The 22,837-nt window shown below is 45.1% G+C and overlaps 1 protein-coding gene, 1 long non-coding RNA gene and 1 pseudogene across 3 annotated transcripts in view; 1 reads left to right on the forward strand and 2 right to left on the reverse strand.

The window, feature by feature from the left end:
* The window catches only part of LOC310866482 (serine/threonine-protein kinase Nek5), a gene marked incomplete at its 5' end in the record, with an annotated part of 37,930 nt that extends 17,656 nt beyond the window's left edge, over window positions 1–20,274 (forward strand). Inside the window, 16 exons of the mRNA XM_083776103.1 lie at window positions 1–38; window positions 1,649–1,735; window positions 2,457–2,559; window positions 5,636–5,757; window positions 6,989–7,067; window positions 7,835–8,114; window positions 8,941–9,046; window positions 9,828–9,953; window positions 11,652–11,732; window positions 12,611–12,718; window positions 15,030–15,110; window positions 17,340–17,468; window positions 17,756–17,954; window positions 18,280–18,501; window positions 18,672–18,810; window positions 19,965–20,274. The exon at window positions 1–38 is cut by the window's left edge and continues 76 nt beyond it. Of these exons, the coding sequence (XP_083632229.1) occupies window positions 1–38; window positions 1,649–1,735; window positions 2,457–2,559; window positions 5,636–5,757; window positions 6,989–7,067; window positions 7,835–8,114; window positions 8,941–9,046; window positions 9,828–9,953; window positions 11,652–11,732; window positions 12,611–12,718; window positions 15,030–15,110; window positions 17,340–17,468; window positions 17,756–17,954; window positions 18,280–18,501; window positions 18,672–18,810; window positions 19,965–20,253 (2,189 nt within the window). The 3' untranslated portion in view covers window positions 20,254–20,274. The remainder of the gene's footprint in view (window positions 39–1,648; window positions 1,736–2,456; window positions 2,560–5,635; window positions 5,758–6,988; window positions 7,068–7,834; window positions 8,115–8,940; window positions 9,047–9,827; window positions 9,954–11,651; window positions 11,733–12,610; window positions 12,719–15,029; window positions 15,111–17,339; window positions 17,469–17,755; window positions 17,955–18,279; window positions 18,502–18,671; window positions 18,811–19,964) is intronic.
* LOC310866369 (protein SYS1 homolog) lies at window positions 16,157–16,631 on the reverse strand (annotated as a pseudogene). The gene has a single exon. The product of its transcript is annotated as a protein SYS1 homolog (transcript).
* Window positions 20,275–21,300: 1,026 nt separating the features above from the next.
* Window positions 21,301–22,837, reverse strand: part of LOC310867290 — a 176,514-nt gene continuing 174,977 nt past the window's right edge. Inside the window, exon 2 of the long non-coding RNA XR_014569991.1 lies at window positions 21,301–21,874. This is a non-coding gene — a long non-coding RNA (uncharacterized lncRNA). The remainder of the gene's footprint in view (window positions 21,875–22,837) is intronic.

Raw genomic sequence — 22,837 nt, forward strand, 5'->3', positions numbered from 1 at the left:
CCTATGACCTTCGTCTGCTGGTCATGCAGCTCTTCAAGGTCAGCTGACCCACTTACTGTTTTCATTTCAGTTTTTACAGTCCTTTCCTTTTTTTCGATGAATTGCGTATGAAAGACCACAATGGAAAACCACCTGCTTGCTATAAGTGGCTGTTAAGGGCAGCTGTGGCTCAGGAGGTATAGAGCAGGTCGTCCAATGATCCATGGGTCGGCGGTTTGAATCCCGGCTCCTCCTGTCCACATGTAGAAAGTGTCCTTGGGCAAAGACACTGAACCCCACATTGCCTCCAATGAGTCGAGCTTGCCACCATTGGTGTGTGAATGTGGGAAGTGAGGACCCTGGCGTCGACTGTTCGCCGCTTCACCTCCCAATGTATGAATGAATTCCATTGTAAAGAGCTTTGAGCACTTGGTAAAAGCGCTATAAAAATGCAATTCATTATTAGATATGAAACCGATAATCAGCAGTATGGTCTTATCTAGACCATGCAATGCAGGCCATATGGATATTTCCACATATTGCCTGCCGTGAGTAGGCGACTAGGAATTGCGGAAGAGAAATGACTGCCGCCGAAGCAAAAACATCATGAAACTGTCTCACAGTATATGGCCAGTTAAGACTGATATGAGGTTAAGGAAATGACAGGAAAAGACTGAGGTTAGGGTTAGAGTTAAGACCAACAGCACGTCGGACAATGTCAGTATGTGGAAATGTCCATACTGGCTGCATTGCATGCTGTTGATAAGATTAAATCATGTGCAACTGAATCCGCTAATGGAAACAAGCCAATAAGCCAAATCTTGGGGTTTAAACCCTCTTAGCAGACCTTGTATTGAACTGTACTTTCCTGAGCTTTTTTCTGTAAACTGTTAATAAAGTATTCAATCAATCAAACACAACAGGAGTGTGACGAATAAACGATCTGAGAATGCGCCGCAGACATTTTGTGTTAATAATGTAAATTAATCTGCAACTAGTAACTGAAGTTTTAAAGTAATTGTAGTGGAGTAAAAAAGTACAACATTTCCCCCTGAGATGTTATGGAATTTATTTATAATTTTAATCCCACAATTTTTGCAACCCAGTTTTTTTCACCCAGTGCCAAATAAAAGATGTTATGGAATTTAGAAGTATAAATATTGCAATACTTAATGAAGTACAGTGGCGTGCACAGACATTTAGAGGGGCAGATGCTCAAGTGAAAAAAAGGGCACCTTGTGCAGCGCATTTTGGGGCGGGAACCCATTTTGGTGCTTTAGCTATTGAAAAATAGCAGATCTACAAGCTCATAGCGCGCCACCGAGTGGCGCGCTACGAGCTTGTAGGTCTGCTATTTTGTTTTTAATCGAAGAACCACTGACATAGAAACATAGCTTTAGATTGTGGGGGCCTAAATAATATAGTAGAAGTGTTTTTTTATCAAGATTTGATCAATGTCACCATGGTGCACACACTACAAATTAAGATCTTTTTTTCTTTTTTTTTTTTTAAGAACAAAATTGCCAAAAGGGCAGGGGGTGCTCTAGCACCCCCTAGTGTCTATCTGTGCACGCCACTGATGAAGTAAATGTATCTCAAAACTGTATTGAAGTGCAGCACTTAAGTAAATGTTATAACTTTCCACCACTGCACACATCATGTGTTCAAGGTCAGCCCTCGAGACCGGCCCTCTGTCACCTCAGTGCTCAAACGGTCCATCCTGCAGAAACGCATCAGTAGACACCTGGACTCACAGGTAGGCCTGTCCATTACATCAGTATAACCCATTCTGACCTGAGATCAGATTCATACGAGGTTTCTACTGGACACACACTGGTCTGATTAACCCATTCTGACCTGAGATCAGATTCTAAAAATGTCAGTTGTTCTTCGATTTTTCGAAAAATAGCAGACCTACAAGCTCCTATCGCGCCACTCGGTGGCGCGATACGAGCTTGTAGATCTGCTATTTTTAAATAGCTAAAGCATGACATGATGCCGACACCAAAATGGGTGCCCGGTCAGAATGGGATAAACACCTGGACCCACAGGTAGGCCTTGTTTTATGCCGTAGTTTCTTTCTATCCGTCAAAAAACTTTATACCTTTATACCTTGATTGTTGAAATGAATAAAAACCTGAAAACAAGTTAAGTAATAATCTCTTTTGCGTTCATTAAAGGTCTTTTGCGATATGTATATTGTGCGTGTCGACTCGATATCGAGATGACGATACATTTTCCACATATTGTGCAGCCCTAGCACTCGCGAGTGCTGTGCAAGTGCATGTCGTATGTATAATGTGTGTGTGTGTGTGTGTGTGTGTAATTTGTGTGTGTGTGTGTGTGTCTCTGTGTTCATATGTGTGCATGCATGCGTGCGTGCGCGCGCGCATCTAGCTGAGTGCGTGTTAACAATAGGATATCCTGTGTGTGTGTGTGTGGTTTCCTGACTGTGAGCTGTGTTGTTGACTCTGTAGATGATAGAGGAGGAGTTCAGAAGTGTCGTCGTACACAGAAACACACACACGCCTGCAGCCTTTCACGCCCCCACAACCAAACCAGGACCCGTGCACAAGCCAGGTACACACACACACACACACACACACACTGCTCCACACTAATTCTCCAATCCCTCTGCTGGTCGTCCTTTCAGCCAACAGGGCGATGGAGAGAATGTGTTCGTCAAGTCCATTTCATTAGCATTTTAGTGGATCTGCTATTTTTGGAAGATTAGAGTGAAAACTGGAGGGGGCCGAGTATAGAGCCCTGGGAGACTATTGCCAAACATCAGCAATACATATCATGGCTAGGCATATTAGTTTGTAAATCTATATACCGTATACATTTACAAACTAATATACTAATATGCCTATAGCCAGATATTTTCATTCAAGTTTTGTTTATTCTCGAAATTACACTGAGTAATCAAACTCATTTTCAGTGTCGTCAAGTAATACAATAATATCATATAGAAAAAAACATCACAACACATCAGAGGATCAGGAAAAGAAAAACACGCTTAACGTTGTTTTAATCCATGCTGAGAGTAAAAGACTTGCAGCGATGTACACTACGGTGCTGAACCTCATTGTGAGACGACGTACTGCAATAGCAGAGAACCGTTGCATTGGGACTAACCATTAAGAAATAGACGTTTTACAAGATCTACAAGCCAAGCTTGTAGATTGGCTACTTTTGTCTGACACAGATTGTAATATGTGTATGTTGAAGTAGGGGATTCATTTAAAAAAAATAAAAAAAAGGAGAAATACAACAGCAATGATATTTTCATGTCAGATTTTGTCAAATACAGGAATTGTGATTGTGTATGTCTACATTCTGGTATTGCTACATTTACTTCCTGTGTTGAAGGTATGTGTCAAAACATTTTTTTTACAGCCTATGGTCAGAACTCAGAAGTGGACACTAGCTCCATCTATGGGGGGAATGATGACACAGCATGTTTGGATTTGCTGTGTGCATCAAACATATTCTTCAAGTCATCTCAGTGCCAACATATCTTGGAGGGAGCGTCGTCAGTCGTAACACGAGTCACACGCTAGTCTGTCTCAAAAGAGACGCTGCTGTCATCGCTAATCACGTCACATCTTGGCTTATGTGATGTTGTGGTGAAAGTCCGAGCCAAGGCCTGTCTTAAATCACATTGGGAGTGCCTCCTTAGGTGTCAAAATTGTTTTGGAATAATGTCCCTCTTTCTGGCTTTTTTTTCTTGTGTTTTTGAGTTTTTGTTGATACTAGAAACTTTCAATCTTACAGAGAAAAGTCATAATATAAATTAGAAACTAGGTTTAGGGAGAAAGGATGGTGATAAATGTTTGGTACACTGGGTGTGTCACAGTCAGTATTTAGTAAATGTCGGTCTAAACACTACAAACATGGAAGTGTTTGAGCTTTAAAACAGTGGTTTTCAAAGTGGGGGCCAAATTTGGAAAGGAGAGAAATAAATACATAAATCACTTTCAACCTGGCGTCCTTATTTTGAGTCTACGCAAGAATGCAACGAGTCACAGACAAAGTCAGAGAGAGAAGGATGTGGCTGGCAGGGCACTGCGTCAGTCAGAGAGAGAAGGATGTGGCTGGCAGGGCACTGCGTCAGGAACTCAGAGAGAGAAGGATGTGGCTGGCAGGGCACTGCGTCAGGAACTCAGAGAGAGAAGGATGTGGCTGGCAGGGCACTGCGTCAGGAACTCAGAGAGAGAAGGATGGGGCTGGCAGGGCACTGCGTCAGTCAGAGAGAGAAGGATGTGGCTGGCAGGGCACTGCGTCAGGAACTTGGGGCAAGTAAATTGACTATGGGATCCAACCCAGAGCTCCAGGGGGGGAAAGGAGCGCATGTAGACCATAGACTGTAAAAAATATGGACAAAGCGTTCCCCGGGTCTAACATGAACGTAAAATGAAGCCTGAAATCCCTTGCATTCTAATGCACTGTAAGTCGCCATCTTTCAAGATCCGTTTTGGCCCAGCTGGCCATTGGCTGGCCCAGACAACGAGGCGGGACTTCCCCCCTTCTTCTCCGTTGGTTTTTATTTTGACTCGAGTGGGTGGGGAATCCCGATCATAGACTGTAACGGTAGCCACGCCCCTCAGAACATACGCGACTTTATGGTCATTTCTTTTATAAATGGGACCATAATTTTCCAAAAAGAATATTATGACATTAGAAATGAGACTTTAAACTAGTGACTGGAAGCAGAAAGTATTCATGACCATGTTTATTAAGGTAATACAGTCTAGGTGAAGTTGGGCCAAAATACATGGGCCTCTATGGAGCTATGGGGCTTTTTGGGTCCGGTCCAGCGCCACAACAGGCCATTATATGAACTACCGATTTCAAATGAGGCTTCACGAAATATCTGGCTGACTGCCCCCCTGTAGACGTACTGCGGCGTGACAGCTTAGCTAACAACACTACAGTCAAGAAGCTGATGTTAGATAGGAAATTGTGGAGGGCAGTGATCCAGGAATCCCGACTTGGTGTTGGCTAGACCTCACTCTCTCTCTCTACGTCGTCCTCAGATGAGCCCTCCATCGGCGTCTCCAGTCATCTCGGTTCTCCATACATCTGGCCAGCTCCTTTGCGCTTTCGGCACCAGCATCTTTCTTTAGTACGTCCACGTAGGTAGGTGTGGAACGTCCTCTCGATCGATGCCCGTGTGTTGGTTCCCACAGTACAAGCTTTTTGACCGGGAGTTCTTGGTGTCGGTGGCAGTGGCCAGCTAGTCTCATGATCCTCCTTACTGCTATCTTCTCTGTTACACTTGGTAATGCCCCCCATGTACAGACGCTTGTTGTGATGTGCTCGTCCCTGTTGATGTTAAGTACCACACGTAACATTCTGGTGTAGCACCCGTCCAGGGGTTTCTGTAGGGCTTGTGGACTCTCGCAACTAATTATTGTCAAATAATTTGACAATTTGACACGTTGTGAGCTTGTAGATCAGATATTTGGTTATTTTTTGTCTCCCCTAGGCCCCTACACACATGCACACACGCACACAGGCACGCATTTCCTTCATTCATCCTGGACACATTCCAGGCTACTGTGTTATATCAGCATTTTCTTTGACAATCTGCCCAGTTCCTGTCATTAACGCTGCTCTCTCTCCTTCACTGTCTCTGTACTGTATGTTCCAGAAAGGATCCCTAGGTCCAGAGCCGTACCACAGCGGGCCCCTGGAGGACCCCCCGGCAAGAAACTGACCCCTAAACCGGCGTGGAAGGCCCCTGTCCGGACCCCCGCTCCTGCACAACACAAAGTAGGCCCCACTGAGCGTGTCCTGTAGTCTGGTCCACACCCACTCCAGAGGGCCACGTTGCATATTACTGTCGTAGCAAAGAAATAGCCGATAGACGCGTCACATTTGAGCTTGTAGATCAGAAATTTTCGCTATATTTGAATTGGAAATCCTTTATCCAATTATCTTTTGGTATTTCTGAATTGGAATCCAGAAAAGTTTCATTTTAATTTAATTTCAAATACTGTCAAATACATTGGACATCAAAAAGACAATAACCTTTTAATAATACTCATTATGCAGTGACAATCTGCTGTTTTTATAGATTTTATACATTTGAAAACACGTAAAATGGGATATTCTGCATAATGAGTCCTTTCTACCTTTGATACCAATACTTTTGTACTTTTAGAGTATTTCTACACTGCAGTATTGATAATATCGTAATTGATAGTACTTAAGTAAAACATGTGAATACTTTCCCCACCGCTGCCAAATGGTTATAACGTTTTGTACGTTTTGTTAAATTAACGCTGAGTATGTTGCTGTGTGCAGAGGTGGAATTTGAGGCTTTGGCTGGATATGTGTTTCATGTTGGACTGTTTCCAAGGACACCCTTGAAGTGCTTCAGTGGCTGCAGAGTGGACACTGCACACGGTCAGACCACTGGACTGTTTGAAGTGGGCACTTCCCTCTGCACTTCGTTGCAGTTTGTTCTTTAGAGGAAAACATTATATCGGCACCAAAATAAATGCTTTTTGAGTCATAGGGATATCCCTTTGGCTTAGTGGTTAACCCATTCAGGACGGGAACCCCTTTTGGTGTTTTAAGGATTACGTTAAACTTTAGCTATTGAAAAATCGCAGCGCTACGAGCTTGTAGATCTGCTATTTTTAAAAAATCTCTTTGAAAATATGGCTCAAATCTTTGAATATACTCTTTCACAGCGAACGTTTTAAACTCAAATATTTGCTTCTGGGGGGTCCCTGGAACAACATATTTTCATATGGGGGTCGGCGGCCAAATACAGATAATTCTGGGGTTCCTTCACATGAAAAAGGTTGAGAACAACTGATATAGAAAGTAGAAACATAGGTTTTTCAGAAAACTGTTTCTACAAAAGACATTTGTAGAATATTGTCTCAGGTCTAAATTATGTTGGTTTTCCACGCGGGAGACCCGAGTTCCATTCCCGGGTGTTAACTTACCCACGTATGTTTTATTGTGTCGCAGCTGTTCCATTTGAGACCAGGACCACAGGTTGACCTGGCAGTCGGACACGCAGACGGTCAACACGCAGTCGGACACGCAGACGGTCAACAGGATCAACGGTAAGGAAGTTTCAGCTCATTAGAGAAATCACACCCTTGGGACTTGAAGGGGAGAAAATGTTTTTCTTTTGTCTTGAAGGGCCATGTTTTGCACAATAACAGTCTTTTCATTATGTCTGCCCACGATCTCTGTGATTCATACAGTACCCCAGTCACTGATACTAAAATCTGATATTTAATTGAATAATTTAAATGAATCTGTGACATATTGTTATAAAACGAAAATAAAAAGATTTTGAAAAGAAAGAAAAAAGTGAGGGACGCTCTTGTCATGATCATACATGTAATCATCACATTGCGGCCAATCGCAATTTCCGTTTTCACTTTTCTGTCCTCATTTAGGTCCAGCTTTTAGTGTGTCCACACACTTTGTCCTACACGATATTAAATTCACATTGACAATGAATGGACAATTTTACGTCATAGTCAAATTACTTCAAATTTTACACGTTTATAGTGTAAACACAATACACACAAAACACAAACATTGATGACGAAGGTGAGGACACAAATTGTGATTGGCCGGAATGAGATGATGTATGATAATATACGATAATAAGAGCGCCCCTCACTTCACACGGGTGTGATTTTTTTTATCCTCAATATGTACTTTGCTCAACCAATCAAATCATCGCTATGATTCGACTGTTATATGACTCTAATACTACACACACACACACACACACACACACACACACACACACACACACACACACACACACACACACACACACACACGCTGTGTTGCAGGTGGAACGACCAGCCAGTCAGCCATCACTACCTACACTACCATGCCCAACTGGACGCCATACAGAGGAGAAATAAGGAGAGCCCTCCACCTCCTTCATCTTCATCTCCTCCTCCTCCTCCTCCTCCTCCTCCTTATGTTCCTCTGGCTCCCCACGCTGCTCAGGAGAGGCTTAGAGAGGCCAGACTCTGGGAGGAGAGGAACAGAGAGGAGAGGCTCAGAGAGGCCAGACTCTGGGAGGAGAGGAACAGAGAGGAGAGACTCCTCAGGGCCGATCCTCATGTGGAGCCCCATCAACTGTAAGTGCTTGTACACTATTGCAAAATATAACTACCCTATTGTGCTGAATATAATGGAAATATCCCAAAAAAATGGGGCACGGTGGCACAGTTGGTAGTGCTGTCGCCTCACAGCTAGAAGGTCCTGGGTTCGATTCCCGCTCGGGACGCTGTGGGTGCTGGCGGCGTGTTTCCTCCTCCGCGTCATCAGTGCCCATACCCGAAGGCGGGGTTGGCGAAAGGGCCTTTCTGTGTGGAGTTTGCATGTTCTCCCCGTGTCCCCTAGGGTAGGTACCCTCACAAAAACATGCAGTAATCCTAGTCACTAAACTGCCTCCCCTATGGCCAGCCGGGGCGCCTGATGGAGGGGAAAGGAACTGGTCGGAATAACGTGTTCCTTCCACGTGCTACGTCCAACCAGGGAAACTCCCCCCTGTCAGGTGTAAAGGAGCAACTTGGACACTCAGGCATGAAGGAAGCATGAGTTCAAGTCCGTTGCTCTCCCCTTGTCCCCCATATATGGGGACTAGGTTGGTGGAGGGTGTGTAGAGCCCAGGATCACATTAGATAATTGACACAGGGGTGAAAAATGGGTTACAAAATCGTGGGATAAAATATATATTTAAAAAATGGGGTTTGTATTATAATCGTGGACTAGACTATTTGACATTCAATGTTCTTTTTCCACAAATGAGTCTTGAGAAATGGGGGTCGTCATAGAATCAGAGTCGTCTTATATTCGGCACAATACGGTAATTCGGCAGCAGTAACATTATGCATTTTCTCACAGTCAGTTGATTCTTCATATCCATGTGAGTGAGGATGATTTGTTTATTGTTCACGTCAGGGTGGCTGCAGCTCGAAATGAGTACCTCCAGAGGAGGCAGGCCAATGAATACCTCCAGAGGAGGCAGGAGGCCAACCAGTACAAGCTGAGGGCTGAGAAACAGCTGGTGAGATGGCAGAACACTTTAATGCTACACTTTAAAGGCATTGTCATTTATTTTTATTTTTTCTTTTAGGTTTTACGACCTCAATTACACCCACACAACCTGAACTTTGAACATTCTGTGGTCTGCGGTTTTCTCTGTGTGTTCTTTTGAGCTGCAATGAAAACAGGCCTCAACAGTGACATCTGCTGGAAAACTGTGATGTCATATGTGGGATTTGTGGACTCTTACAACACAGAGCACTTGTTTGAGCCAGAAAACCACAGAAAATCTACTGAATGTTAAAAGTTCAGGTTTTTAAGGTGCAATTGAGCTCAGAAAAATTACAAAAACCTTTTTTTGTATGTTTATCCCTTTAAAACCTTATCACATGCTACACTTTAATGCTAGAACTAAATTGCATTTACTTAATTAAGTACCGTACTTAAGTACAATTTTGAGGTATTTCTACTTTACTTGAGTATTTCCAATTTCCAATACTTTCACTTCTACTCCACTACATCTTGGAGGCAAATGTTGTAACGTTTTACTCCACTGCATTTATTTGAAAACTTTAGCATTAAACACTTCAAACAGCTCCATATAGTACATTTCGGCCATTTGAAAAAATGCTGATCTACAATGCGTCGCGACACTTGTAGATCTTGTTGCCCATCTGCTTGGCGCCTTCATTCTGAAAAACTCTGGCAGCATCATAAGTGTTCCTTCCTCTGGCAGCATCATAAGTGTTCCTTCCTCTGGCAGCATCATAAGTGTTCCTTCCTCTGTGGCGTGACGTGTCCAGGGTCTGCGTCCGTCTACCGCTGACGCGGAGCGCTACAGGAGGCGCGTCGTCGGAGCCGACCAGGAAGCGGCCCGAGACGCACAGCCACACCTACCTCAGGACAGGAAGAAGGAGCACGGGCAGCAGGTAGGAGAGTAGCCTGGCCCCAGCCAGCGTGCTTTCTGGTATAGAGGGGCGGGTAGCGCATGGAGCTTTCTGGTATAGAGGGGCGGGTAGCGCATGGAGCTTTCTGGAATAGAGGGGCGGGTAGCGCATGGAGCTTTCTGGAATAGAGGGGCGGGTAGCGCATGGAGCTTTCTGGTATAGAGGGGCGGGTAGCGCATGGAGCTTTCTGGAATAGAGGGGCGGGTAGCGCATGGAGCTTTCTGGTATAGAGGGGCGGGTAGCGCATGGAGCTTTCTGGTATAGAGGGGCGGGTAGCGCATGGAGCTTTCTGGAATAGAGGGGCGGGTAGCGCATGGAGCTTTCTGGAATAGAGGGGCGGGTAGCGCATGGAGCTTTCTGGTATAGAGGGGCGGGTAGCGCATGGAGCTTTCTGGAATAGAGGGGCGGGTAGCGCATGGAGCTTTCTGGTATAGAGGGGCGGGTAGCGCATGGAGCTTTCTGGAATAGAGGGGCGGGTAGCGCATGGAGCTTTCTGGTATAGAGGGGCGGGTAGCGCATGGAGCTTTCTGGAATAGAGGGGCGGGTAGCGCATGGAGCTTTCTGGTATAGAGGGGCGGGTAGCGCATGGAGCTTTCTGGAATAGAGGGGCGGGTAGCGCATGGAGCTGGAATAGAGGGGCGGGTAGCGCATGGAGCTTTCTGGTATAGAGGGGCGGGTAGCGCATGGAGCTTTCTGGAATAGAGGGGCGGGTAGCGCATGGAGCTGGAATAGAGGGGCGGGTAGCGCATGGAGCTTTCTGGTATAGAGGGGCGGGTAGCGCATGGAGCTTTCTGGAATAGAGGGGCGGGTAGCGCATGGAGCTGGAATAGAGGGGCGGGTAGCGCATGGAGCTTTCTGGTATAGAGGGGCGGGTAGCGCATGGAGCTTTCTGGAATAGAGGGGCGGGTAGCGCATGGAGCTTTCTGGTATAGAGGGGCGGGTAGCGCATGGAGCTTTCTGGAATAGAGGGGCGGGTAGCGCATGGAGCTGGAATAGAGGGGCGGGTAGCGCATGGAGCTTTCTGGTATAGAGGGGCGGGTAGCGCATGGTGCTTTCTGGTATAGAGGGGCGGGTAGCGCATGGTGCTTTCTGGTATAGAGGGGCGGGTAGCGCATGGAGCTTTCTGGAATAGAGGGGCGGGTAGCGCATGGTGCTTTCTGGTATAGAGGGGCGGGTAGCGCATGGAGCTTTCTGGAATAGAGGGGCGGGTAGCGCATGGAGCTTTCTGGAATGGAGGGGCGGGTAGCGCATGGAGCAAGTGCTGTATAACAGGTGTAGGCAACTTTGACAATGGTGAGGGCCACTATATTTCCACATTCACTCCAGAGGGCTACATTGCATAATTATTACTGTCGTAGCAAACAATAGCTTTTAGAGCTTGTAGATCAGCTATTTTTGCTATTTGATTGAAATTCTGAATACGTTTTTTGCAATTTTTAATTGCAATCCTGAAAAGCTTTTTTTTAATTTAATTTCAAATGCATTTAGTTATAGTTATGTTACTAAATACAAATACATTGGACATAAAAAAAAAAAGACAATAACATTTGAATACTAGTAATTAGCTGAAATCAATAATATATCAATGTTCGGATATTAAGTGTGTGTGTGTGTGTGTGTGTGTGTGTGTGTGTGTGTGTGTGTGTGTGTGTGTGTGTGTGTGTGTGTGTGTGTGTGTAGGAGTACCTGCGGCAGCTGGAGCTCATCAGACAACAGTATTATGAGGAGATGAGAGGACTCAGGAGGAGAGCGGAGGCTGAGGTAACAAAACAATCACCATGAACCTTTTTCTTTTGTTTTATATGATTATCTAGTTTCTCCAGTCAGAAGAGAAGAAGAAGAAGAAATGCGTTCTGGTAAATCAAGTTTACCAAGGGTAACTGGACTAAGCATCAGATACTTGTTTACAGCCAGGCCCTGATCATGGAGCATTTCATGGTAGTGGTTCAATGCCTTGTCCAAGGGCACTTCAACGGTGGTAATTTTAACGTGTCGGACCGCTGATTCGAACTGGCGACCTTTCCGATATCTAGCCCGCTCCGCAATCCACTCGGCCACCGCTGCCAGACTGTGAAGGGGGGGGTGTTTTTCATTTGGTTTGCCAATTGGGTACCTAGATATTTTGGAAACACAGGTGCACCTACAAGTATACCTGACATGTTTTACTTGTAGTTACGTTCTGGTCTTCCTCATTCTCACCTTGATGAGCTGCTCTACCTCCACAACATTCAAAGATCTCATCTCAGTAGGACAGGAGCAAAGTCTGAGTGGCCTTGGTAGAGAAGGGCTCCATGCTGTGTGTGTGCTGAGCATATACTGTACGCAAAGATCCATATTTGAAAAGGAAACTATGTGAGTGGTTGGGGCGCACCACAGACTATACCACATAAATAAGGATATATAGACTTCTTGTAGGTTAAGTAGTCCCGAGATATTGATTGATTGAACAATTTCTTAACAGATTGCAGAATGGGTACAGTCCAAGGAAGGTACAGGTCAATACAAAAACTGCTGAGAGGATAAAAGAAAAAGCACTAAGACATCAGGGTCCTCCAAAACGCGAATGACACATTCATGTGTGGCAGTGAAAAGCCAAGTATATTAAAGATATTGTCTATGTTTCCACTGTTATGTATCAGGCCCATCCACAGGTGAAACAAGGAACCTACCTGGTGGAGAAACTCAAGAACCCAGGACCACCTGCCCAAAGTAAACACCAAGACACACCCAGAGCCCCACCTGCTCAGGTAACAGGACCACCTGCCCAAAGTAAACACCAAGACACACCCAGAGCCCCACCTGCTCAGGTAACAGGATCTCCTGAACAAATACACTGTAGATAAAACATTGACAAACGTTGACAAATCATCAAGCGAATATAATATTATGTTCACTTGATGATTTGTCAAATAAATGTACTTACCAAGTGATATACATTTCCCTCTGAAATGTGAGGTAAAAGTGTAGTACCTCAACATTATGCTCAAGTACAGTACTTTAGTAAATTCACTTAATTTCTCCTGCTGAATGAAAACAGAGACACACCTCGTAGCATTTCATTATTGGAGTGTAGTTTACATTATGTAACATATCAATGGAGAGTATAAGAAAACCTTTGACAACAGTAACAACAGTAACTTAAACTTTTAACTCTATAAATCTATAATTTGCTTGACCTGCAAATTGTACTTTCTATGCTCAGTTGACTTGTGATGTCACATGAAAGGGGCAAAAGGGCCATGCAGTGCTGCTTCTGGTCAGACTGAGATAAATACATGCATATCCTTTTTGGAACTGTAGACTGCCTGATATGTACAATATTTATGAGCTGACGTGAAATTGTTTGTTTCGTTTCATGTTTCTGTGTCCAGGGCATTGAGACAGATTAGAAATGTTTCATGTTTTCTGTGTCCAGGACATTGAGACAGATTAGAAATGTTTCATGTTTTCTGTGTGCAGGACATTGAGACAGATTAGAAATGTTTCATGTTTTCTGTGTCCAGGACATTGAGACAGATTAGAAATGTTTCATGTTTTCTGTGTCCAGGACACTGAGACAGATTAGAAATGTTTCATGTTTTCTGTGTCCAGGACATTGAGACAGATTAGAAATGTTTCATGTTTTCTGTGTCCAGGACATTGAGACAGATTAGAAATGTTTCATGTTTTCTGTGTGCAGGACATTGAGACAGATTAGAAATGTTTCATGTTTCTGTGTCCAGGACATTGAGACAGATTAGAAATGTTTCATGTTTCTGCAGGACATTGAGGAGGCATTGAGACAGATTAGAAATGTTTCATGTTTTCTGTGTCCAGGACATTGAGACAGATTAGAAATGTTTCATGTTTTCTGTGTCCAGGACATTGAGACAGATTAGAAATGTTTCATGTTTTCTGTGTCCAGGACATTGAGACAGATTAGAAATGTTTCATGTTTCTGCAGGACATTGAGACAGATTAGAAATGTTTCATGTTTTCTGTGTCCAGGACATTGAGACAGATTAGAAATGTTTCATGTTTTCTGTGTCCAGGACATTGAGACAGATTAGAAATGTTTCATGTTTCTGCAGGACATTGAGACAGATTAGAAATGTTTCATGTTTCTGCAGGACATTGAGACAGATTAGAAATGTTTCATGTTTTCTGTGTCCAGGACATTGAGACAGATTAGAAATGTTTCATGTTTTCTGTGTCCAGGACATTGAGACAGATTAGAAATGTTTCATGTTTTCTGTGTCCAGGACATTGAGACAGATTAGAAATGTTTCATGTTTTCTGTGTCCAGGACATTGAGACAGATTAGAAATGTTTCATGTTTTCTGTGTCCAGGACATTGAGACAGATTAGAAATGTTTCATGTTTTCTGCAGGACATTGAGGAGGCATTGAGACAGATTAGAAATGTTTCATGTTTCTGCAGGACATTGAGGAGGCATTGAGACAGATTAGAAATGTTTCATGTTTCTGCAGGACATTGAGACAGATTAGAAATGTTTCATGTTTCTGCAGGACATTGAGGAGGCATTGAGACAGATTAGAAATGTTTCATGTTTCTGCAGGACATTGAGGAGGCATTGAGACAGATTAGAAATGTTTCATGTTTCTGCAGGACATTGAGGAGGCATTGAGACAGATTAGAAATGTTTCATGTTTCTGCAGGACATTGAGGAGGCATTGAGACAGATTAGAAATGTTTCATGTTTCTGCAGGACATTGAGGAGGCATTGAGACAGATTAGAAATGTTTCATGTTTCTGCAGGACATTGAGGAGGCATTGAGACAGATTAGAAATGTTTCATGTTTCTGCAGGACATTGAGGAGGCATTGAGACAGATTAGAAATGTTTCATGTTTCTGCAGGACATTGAGGAGGCATTGAGACAGATTAGAAATGTTTCATGTTTCTGCAGGACATTGAGGAGGCATTGAGACAGATTAGAAATGTTTCATGTTTCTGCAGGACATTGAGGAGGCATTGAGACAGATTAGAAATGTTTCATGTTTCTGCAGGACATTGAGGAGGCATTGAGACAGATTAGAAATGTTTCATGTTTCTGCAGGACATTGAGGAGGCATTGAGACAGATTAGAAATGAGAACAGAGATGAGAGGAGGACTCTGCAGAGGAACCACAGAGACAAGGTGAGTCCTGAGCTCAACGTTTTGAAAGTTTTTAAAGAAAAGATAAATGATGAAATAGCCGCTTTCTGCCTACTTGGCTTACGTTTATGAGGGAGCTAGCCCCAGCGCCGTATAGATGAGAGAGTTGTGACAACTCCGTTCACTTCATGGGGCGAAGAGCTAGGCGAAGAGTGATAATGTCCTGGACCGGAGGTTGGCAGAATGCACTGGACTCAGGCAACAGCCCAGCTTTAATGATCTTAAATCTGTTTATTTTAGATCGTTTTTTAGTAATAGTACAACATAAACATTACAGAGACTTTAGTTGTCACTGTACAATACTTTAAAACAGTTGTCATGTTGCACACACACACACACAAGTTGCTGATATTTGCGCCGCCCTCGTTGAAAACAATGCATTTCAAACTCCAGCTTGTCACACTCCAGGGCTGCATGAGCAGCACTGTTTTCCGCCCCCTCAATGGCGCAACTCTCCTTCAATGGCTCTGGCTATAGCCCCTCCTTTATCCAGCTTTTAGTGTCCGTCCACAAACTTCGTCCTACACAAACATTACATTCCCATTTACAATTGTACGTCGTAGTGACTGAGCAAATAGACATCCAACACCTGGCTCTGTGTTAGTCATGATGACAAAGTTTATGGACATTTTATGTTGGCCTTTGTGTTTGCCCCCTGTGACGTCATGTGGCAGCCGAGTCTAGGGACATTTGTCGTTACATGGCGAGTGTATTTTTGTCTCTTCTTCCTCCAACTCTCATTTTCGGGCTGACCTTAATTTTCAGATGCAAGTGGTTCTTTGCACAAAGTTCTCCATCGGAGAATTCCTTTTTGTACAGTCTCAAGAGTTAAATTAATGCTGGTGGTTTTTACTGGGTCCCAGACATAAATAGATGTGGGGGTCAGTCAGTGGATTAACAAACTGGGGGTCCTTGAAATGGAAACAAAAATCACACTCATGTGAAGTGAGGGGCTGCTATCATCATACATCACATTCCGTGCTCAGCCAATCAAACCATCGCAAATGTGGCACACACAAAGCTGGGCATCAAAAGGGCTTTAGAATGGCTGGGTTAGACTCAGGTCCACTGTTGCCTGGGGATGGCCCTGAGCTCAGTGCGCATACACAGGTATTCTCCGACCACGGTCATCAGTAACATGCAGAATACATTCACCACCCACCAGGACAGGCCCGGGAGGGCGTCGTTATACATCCAGCAGCCCATTAAATGTAAGAAATGCACGGAGACGGAGAAGTCGAGGCACTGCTTCACGCGACGGATGACCACCCACAGGCCGACGGCACAGGTGAGCGCGTTCAGGACGAACGCCGTTACCGAGAGCCAGCCCCGCACTGTGGTGAACCCCACGGCGTCATAGCTGAAGACGTGCTCCAGTGAAGCGTGCCGGTGCATCCCGGCCAGCCACAGACCCGAGGAGCCGTGGAAGATGCACTGCATTAGCACCATTTGACACGCAATAAGGACCGGGTCCCAAACGTAGCTGAGGAAACCGAGTGCCATGGCAGACTGTACCGTACCCGGCCCGGTTCAGCAAAAAGAGAATGTACGGATATGAGCGTGGAGTATGTACAGTATGTATGACTTCAGAGACTGTACTCTGCTCTCCTTTTTAGTGAGGTGTGATTTGGGCTGCGCCGGCTCTGGTAGTGTCTCTGCCCTCTGTGTGTCAGCTTTTAAGCTGAGCCGCCTTAACCTCGCCATCATCAGAATAACGTCAGTTTTGCCCAAATATGGAGTCCACACGACTCCAGACTGCTCCAAACACTCTATAACAATCATGGACATTGTGAGAGAGGCCCCTTTGTTGGAGCTTTTACCCATTCTGACCCGAGATCAGATTCATACGAGGTTTCCACTGGACACACACTGGTCTGATTAACCCATTCTGACCTGAGATCAGATTCTAAAAAATGTCAGTCGTTCTTCGATAATAAAAAAAAATAGCAGACCTACAAGCTCGTAGCGCGCCACTCAGTGGCGCGCTATGAGCTTGTAGATCTGCTATTTTTCAATAGCTAAAGCATAACATAGTGCTAACACCAAAATGGGTTCCCGTTCAGAATGGCTTAATCTGAGTTTAGTGACTATGTGACAACTGACAACTGAGCCCACAGGTTTGTAAATCAGGTGCACAGCTTTGAACGTGTATCTGTGGTTGATGAGTTTCTGTGTGTTTATTTTTATTTTTACTTTCCTTCTTTCGTATAGAAAGGGATCATGTTCGAGATCCGACTAGATGATGGAGGGATTCAAGGGGAGGTAGAAAGGAGGAGTAGTGAAGAAGAAAAAAGACAAGAGCAAAGGAAAAAGAAGTCAGATGGAAAAGAAGAGCAAGAGGTATGTGGACATTACAACATGTTTATTTTCCCTTTCCGTGCTCTTCTCTCTCCCTCTGCTATGTCACCACCATCACTCTCCTTTCACTTTCTCCCTGTATTTCTTTCTGTCTCTCTCTTCACTATAGGGCTCGACCAATATATCAGTCTTTATTATTTTATGTTATTGACAAATGATTGATCAGCCATCAGGCCCCCCTATGTGTCCCGGTTTTTTTCAACCGTCCGTTTTCTGTCTGTCTGTCTGTCTGTCTGTCTTCTGTCTGTCTGTCTGTCTGTCATCACCAGGGGGTAGACCCGCTGAACCAGACCCTGACCTTCCAAGCAGGGGAGGAGCTGAGAGGCAGGGATTGGTCAGCTGTGGGTTGGGAGGAGGGGCAAGAGGTGGAGTGGAGGAGGGGGGGGTGGGGACAGGAAGCCCCCCACACTCTGCTCAATGCCCTGGCAGAGATGGACCTGGTGTGTTCCATAGCTGCACCTGGACAAGGTACTATGTGTGTGTGTGTGTGTGTGTGTGTGTGTGTGTGTGTGTGTGTGTGTGTGTGTGTGTGTGTGTGTGTGTGTGTGTGTGTGTGTATGCGTGCGTGCGTGCACTGATACAAACGTCCACCCCAGTGCCAGTAATGTATGTCTTTACAGTAGCCTACATCTTTCTTTAGCGATTATTCTAATAATAATAATCAAAAGCAGCACACACACCTTAGTCCTACTCCTCCTCCCAGACAACACTCCCCACTGACAGGTGGTTACCCCCCCCCCCCCCCCTTTGATATTGCTAAAATGTATTATTATTATCGCTTCCCCACTTGAAGTTGGTGAGGAGGAAGAGGAGGGTCTAGGGGTGAGGAAGCAGTGGGGAGACGATCCACCTCGAACACTCCTCAACGCCCTGGCCAATGCTCAAATGACATCATCAACCCTGGCCAACGACCTGATGACATCATCAACCCTGGCCAACGCTGAGCTTACATCATCAACCCTGGCCAACGCTGAGATGACATCATCAACCCTGGATGGGGTAACCCTGGAGCAGGGTAAGCCAGTGGTTCTCACAGTGGCGTGAGAATGAATGAATGAATGAATTAATTAATTAATTAATTAATTAATTAATGAATGAACGAACGAATGAATGAATGAATGAATGAATGAACGAACAAACAAACAAATAAAGTCGACTGACTCTGCCTTTCCTGTGGTTTATTAGAACCAGCGACAGAGGACAGGAGAGAGGAGGAAGGGAGGAGCGATGCAGAGGAGGAGAAGAATAAGGAACGGGAGGATGAGGATTCTGACGTGGATGTGGACGAAGAGCGTCTAGAACCGAGGTCGGATGACGACGACACGTGAGTCCACATGCACCGTGTCTCTGCTCACTGATAGGGCAGATTCACACCGTGTCTCTGCTCACTGATAGGGCAGATTCACACCGTGTCTCTGCTCACTGATAGGGCAGATTCACACAGTGTCTCTGCTCACTGATAGGGCAGATTCACCCCGTGTCTCTGCTCACTGATAGGGCAGATTCACACCGTGTCTCTGCTCACTGATAGGGCAGATTCACCCCGTGTCTCTGCTCACTGATAGGGCAGATTCACCCCGTGTCTCTGCTCACTGATAGGGCAGATTCACAGTACTGAGTCTCTGCTCTCTGCTCACTGATAGGGCAGATTCACACTGAGTCTCTGCTCTCTGCTCACTGATAGGGCAGATTCACACCGTTTCTCTGCTCACTGATAGGGCAGATTCACAGTACTGAGTCTCTGCTCTCTGCTCACTGATAGGGCAGATTCACACTGAGTCTCTGCTCTCTGCTCACTGATAGGGCAGATTCACACCGTTTCTCTGCTCACTGATAGGGCAGATTCACACCGTGTCTCTGCTCACTGATAGGGCAGATTCACACTGAGACTCTGCTCTCTGCTCACTGATAGGGCAGATTCACACTGAGTCTCTGCTCTCTGCTCACTGATAGGGCAGATTCACACCATGTCTCTGCTCACTGATAGGGCAGATTCACACCGTGTCTCTGCTCACTGATAGGGCAGATTCACACCGTGTCTCTGCTCACTGATAGGGCAGATTCACACTGTGTCTCTGCTCACTGATAGGGCAGATTCACACCGTGTCTCTACTCACTGATAGGGCAGATTCACACCGTGTCTCTGCTCACTGATAGGGTAGATTCACACAGTGTCTCTGCTCACTGATAGGGCAGATTCACACCGTGTCTCTGCTCACTGATAGGGCAGATTCACACCGTGTCTCTACTCACTGATAGGGCAGATTCACACCGTGTCTCTGCGGGCTATTATAGGCCAAGATTTTCTAATGTTTCAAATATTTTCTAAAATAACTAATAGGCAGACGGCAGTCATGGAAGTATCCTTCATAGGCAAACCAAGTACTGTACTTTCCCTGAGTGATGGCAGTCCTTTGCTGATGCTGAACTCTTCACACACCCGGGTTAATTAACAGTCGATTGCCTTTTTGTCGTCAGGAACTTTGAGGAGTCCGACGAGGAGGCACTGAGAGAGGAGGTGTCACAATCCATGAATAACTACTTCATCATGGAGGACGGAGGACACGGCTCCGAGGAGGAGCGTCAGGATGGCGTAGAGGACAAGGAACCCAAACCGACCCGACAGATTTTAGATGAAGACGTCGACGAGGCCGGACCGCCCCGGACCGAACGGGAGCTCCGTGGAGTCCTGTCGGAGCATCTAGCAGAGACCCAGGCTACAAACGGACCGCCCGGGAGCTCTGTGGAGTCCAGTCCGAGCGTCTAGCAGAGACCCAGGCTACAAACGGACCGCCCGGGAGCTCTGTGGAGTCCAGTCCGAGCGTCTAGCAGAGACCCAGGCTGCAAACGGACCGCCCGGGAGCTCTGTGGAGTCCAGTCCGAGCGTCTAGCAGAGACCCAGGCTACAAACGGACCGCCCGGGAGCTCTGTGGAGTCCAGTCCGAGCGTCTAGCAGAGACCCAGGCTACAAACGGACTGCCCGGGAGCTCTGTGGAGTCCAGTCCGAGCGTCTAGCAGAGACCCAGGCTACAAACGGACCGAACGGGAGCTCCGTGGAGTCCTGTCGGAGCATCTAGCAGAGACCCAGGCTACAAACGGACCGCCCGGGAGCTCTGTGGAGTCCAGTCCGAGCGTCTAGGACAGTGGCTTTCAACACGTTTCATATCAAGGTTAAAGTGTCCGTCCTGAAACCGGGACCCAATGTCTGTCTCCCTGCTTGACACTCGGCATCAATGGGTTGGATCGGGGCAGGGGGTCAAATCAACTAACCAAATGATTCCCGAGCGCAGAACGGTCACAGCTCCACCGCTCCAAGAGATGGGTCAAATGCAGAGAACAAAATGTCACTGCGGTAACGCGTGTGACGAATCGCACGACTTTGACGGTCCATTCTTCATTCATTCTTATTTGAGCCACGGACCACCATTTGATGACATTTAGCCTCTCAGACCACGGACCCGAGAGGGTACATTTGGTTTAAATTTACAGATCTACAGTATAAGGGTCCATTCGGTTATACCAACTCTCCATCATTTAACCGGGGACCACCTGGAACCCCCTCAAGGACCACTGGTGGTCCGCAGACCACTGGTTGAAAACCACTGATCTAGGAGAGACCCCTTACCCCTAAACTTATATGCCCTTTTTACTATTTTGAAGAACATTTTAAACTGGCCGATCGACATCGACACGTTGTGAACTTGTAGATCGGCTATTTGAAGTATTTTAAAAGGTTTTTCAAAATAGTAAAACATGGCAAGTAAGTTCAGGGATAAGGGGTGACGCGCACACAGAGGACAAAGCAACAGAGCACTTTAGTGTTCATAAATATGGAAAAGTTTATTGTGAGCTACTGAAAAAAACAAACGGGACAAAAGAGTGACGATACATTTTGCACAACTTGAATGTCTTTCCGCATAATCTTTACTTTCTAGACTGGTGTTCAGTCAAAGCTGTGCTCTGTCAACCCTTCAGTGATCTCAATGACAGCAAACAACCTTAATAAATGGCTTTCATGATCCACAATTACAAGCAGTTTAAATCAGCAGGTCTGTATATTAATAAGGAACAGGACGGGAAGCTAATTTCAAGCAGCAATGATTGATAAATCCCAAAATATATCACTACGTGTATTCCTAGTCCAACTAAATTATATTTATATTATATTGTATTCCCATATTATACCCCACTTTGCCGTTATGGCAGTCAGGCAGTGTCGTGTCGTGTAGAGAAAATAGCTCATCTACAAGCTCACAGGCAGTGAGCTTTTAGATCTTAGATTTGTGCTATTGTTCCACATGTAACCAAATGAGTATTAAAAATATTAACTTAACCCATTCTGACCTGAGATCAGTTTCATACGAGGTTTCCACTGGACACACACTGGTCTGATTAACCCATTCTGACCTGAGATCAGATTCTAAAAATGTCAGTCGTTCTTCGATTTTTCAAAAATAGCAGACCTACAAGCTCGTATCGCGCCACTCGGTGGCGCGATACGAGCTTGTAGATCTGCTATTTTTAAATAGTTAAAGCATAACATGATGCCAACACCAAAATGGGTTCCCGTTCAGAATGGGTTAAGAGCTTGTGACCAAATAATAACTACACTGGAATATGCATTATTTGGAACATAAGTTATTTTCTTCTTCCTTTCTGGACATAGAAGATTTCCACCCCACACAGTGACACTTTACTGGTTATCTGTCCCAACAGCCAACACGACCATGCATTGTTCTGCATCGACATAGAATGCCCATCTTTTCCCATAACTATCATGTCGTTTGCACATTATTCCATCTATACGTCTAGCTATCCCCATTTGTTGCCACAGTCTGGCAGATTACAATAAAGCAAGCCATACAGAAAATACAGATATATTTTTTTGCACTTATTAAATAAAGCAAAGTCGAGTTCAGTTTCTTAAACAAACTGGAAATCAACACAGAATCCACTATTACAACAACAGATTAAACATCATTATAGTACCTCTTCCAAAATATAAGCTCTTCAATATTTTACACATTTTGGCGGCACTTCCATGCTGTGGTCCCTATCATAATTATTCTCTTCATGATAATTATTATATCTTTATGATAATTAGTCATTATTGCACGACATGACAGTCAACACACCATATTATATACTTAAAAGGAACATTTCAACTTTTTCCAACATAATCTCCATAATGGATCTTCACTATTTCACTGATTTCCGTTTACACACTCTGTGCCTCTGAAGTGGACTGCGGAAGGTTTGGAAAAAGCGCAGGCCTTCGACGATCGACGAAGGCCTGCGCGCCGAAACACGACTGTCATCATCATGACAGTTATGACGCAACTGCAGCCAGT

Source organism: Protomyctophum parallelum (assembly GCF_964188405.1).
Source record: "Protomyctophum parallelum genome assembly, chromosome: 11".
In the NCBI taxonomy this organism is placed as follows: Eukaryota; Metazoa; Chordata; class Actinopteri; order Myctophiformes; family Myctophidae; genus Protomyctophum; species Protomyctophum parallelum.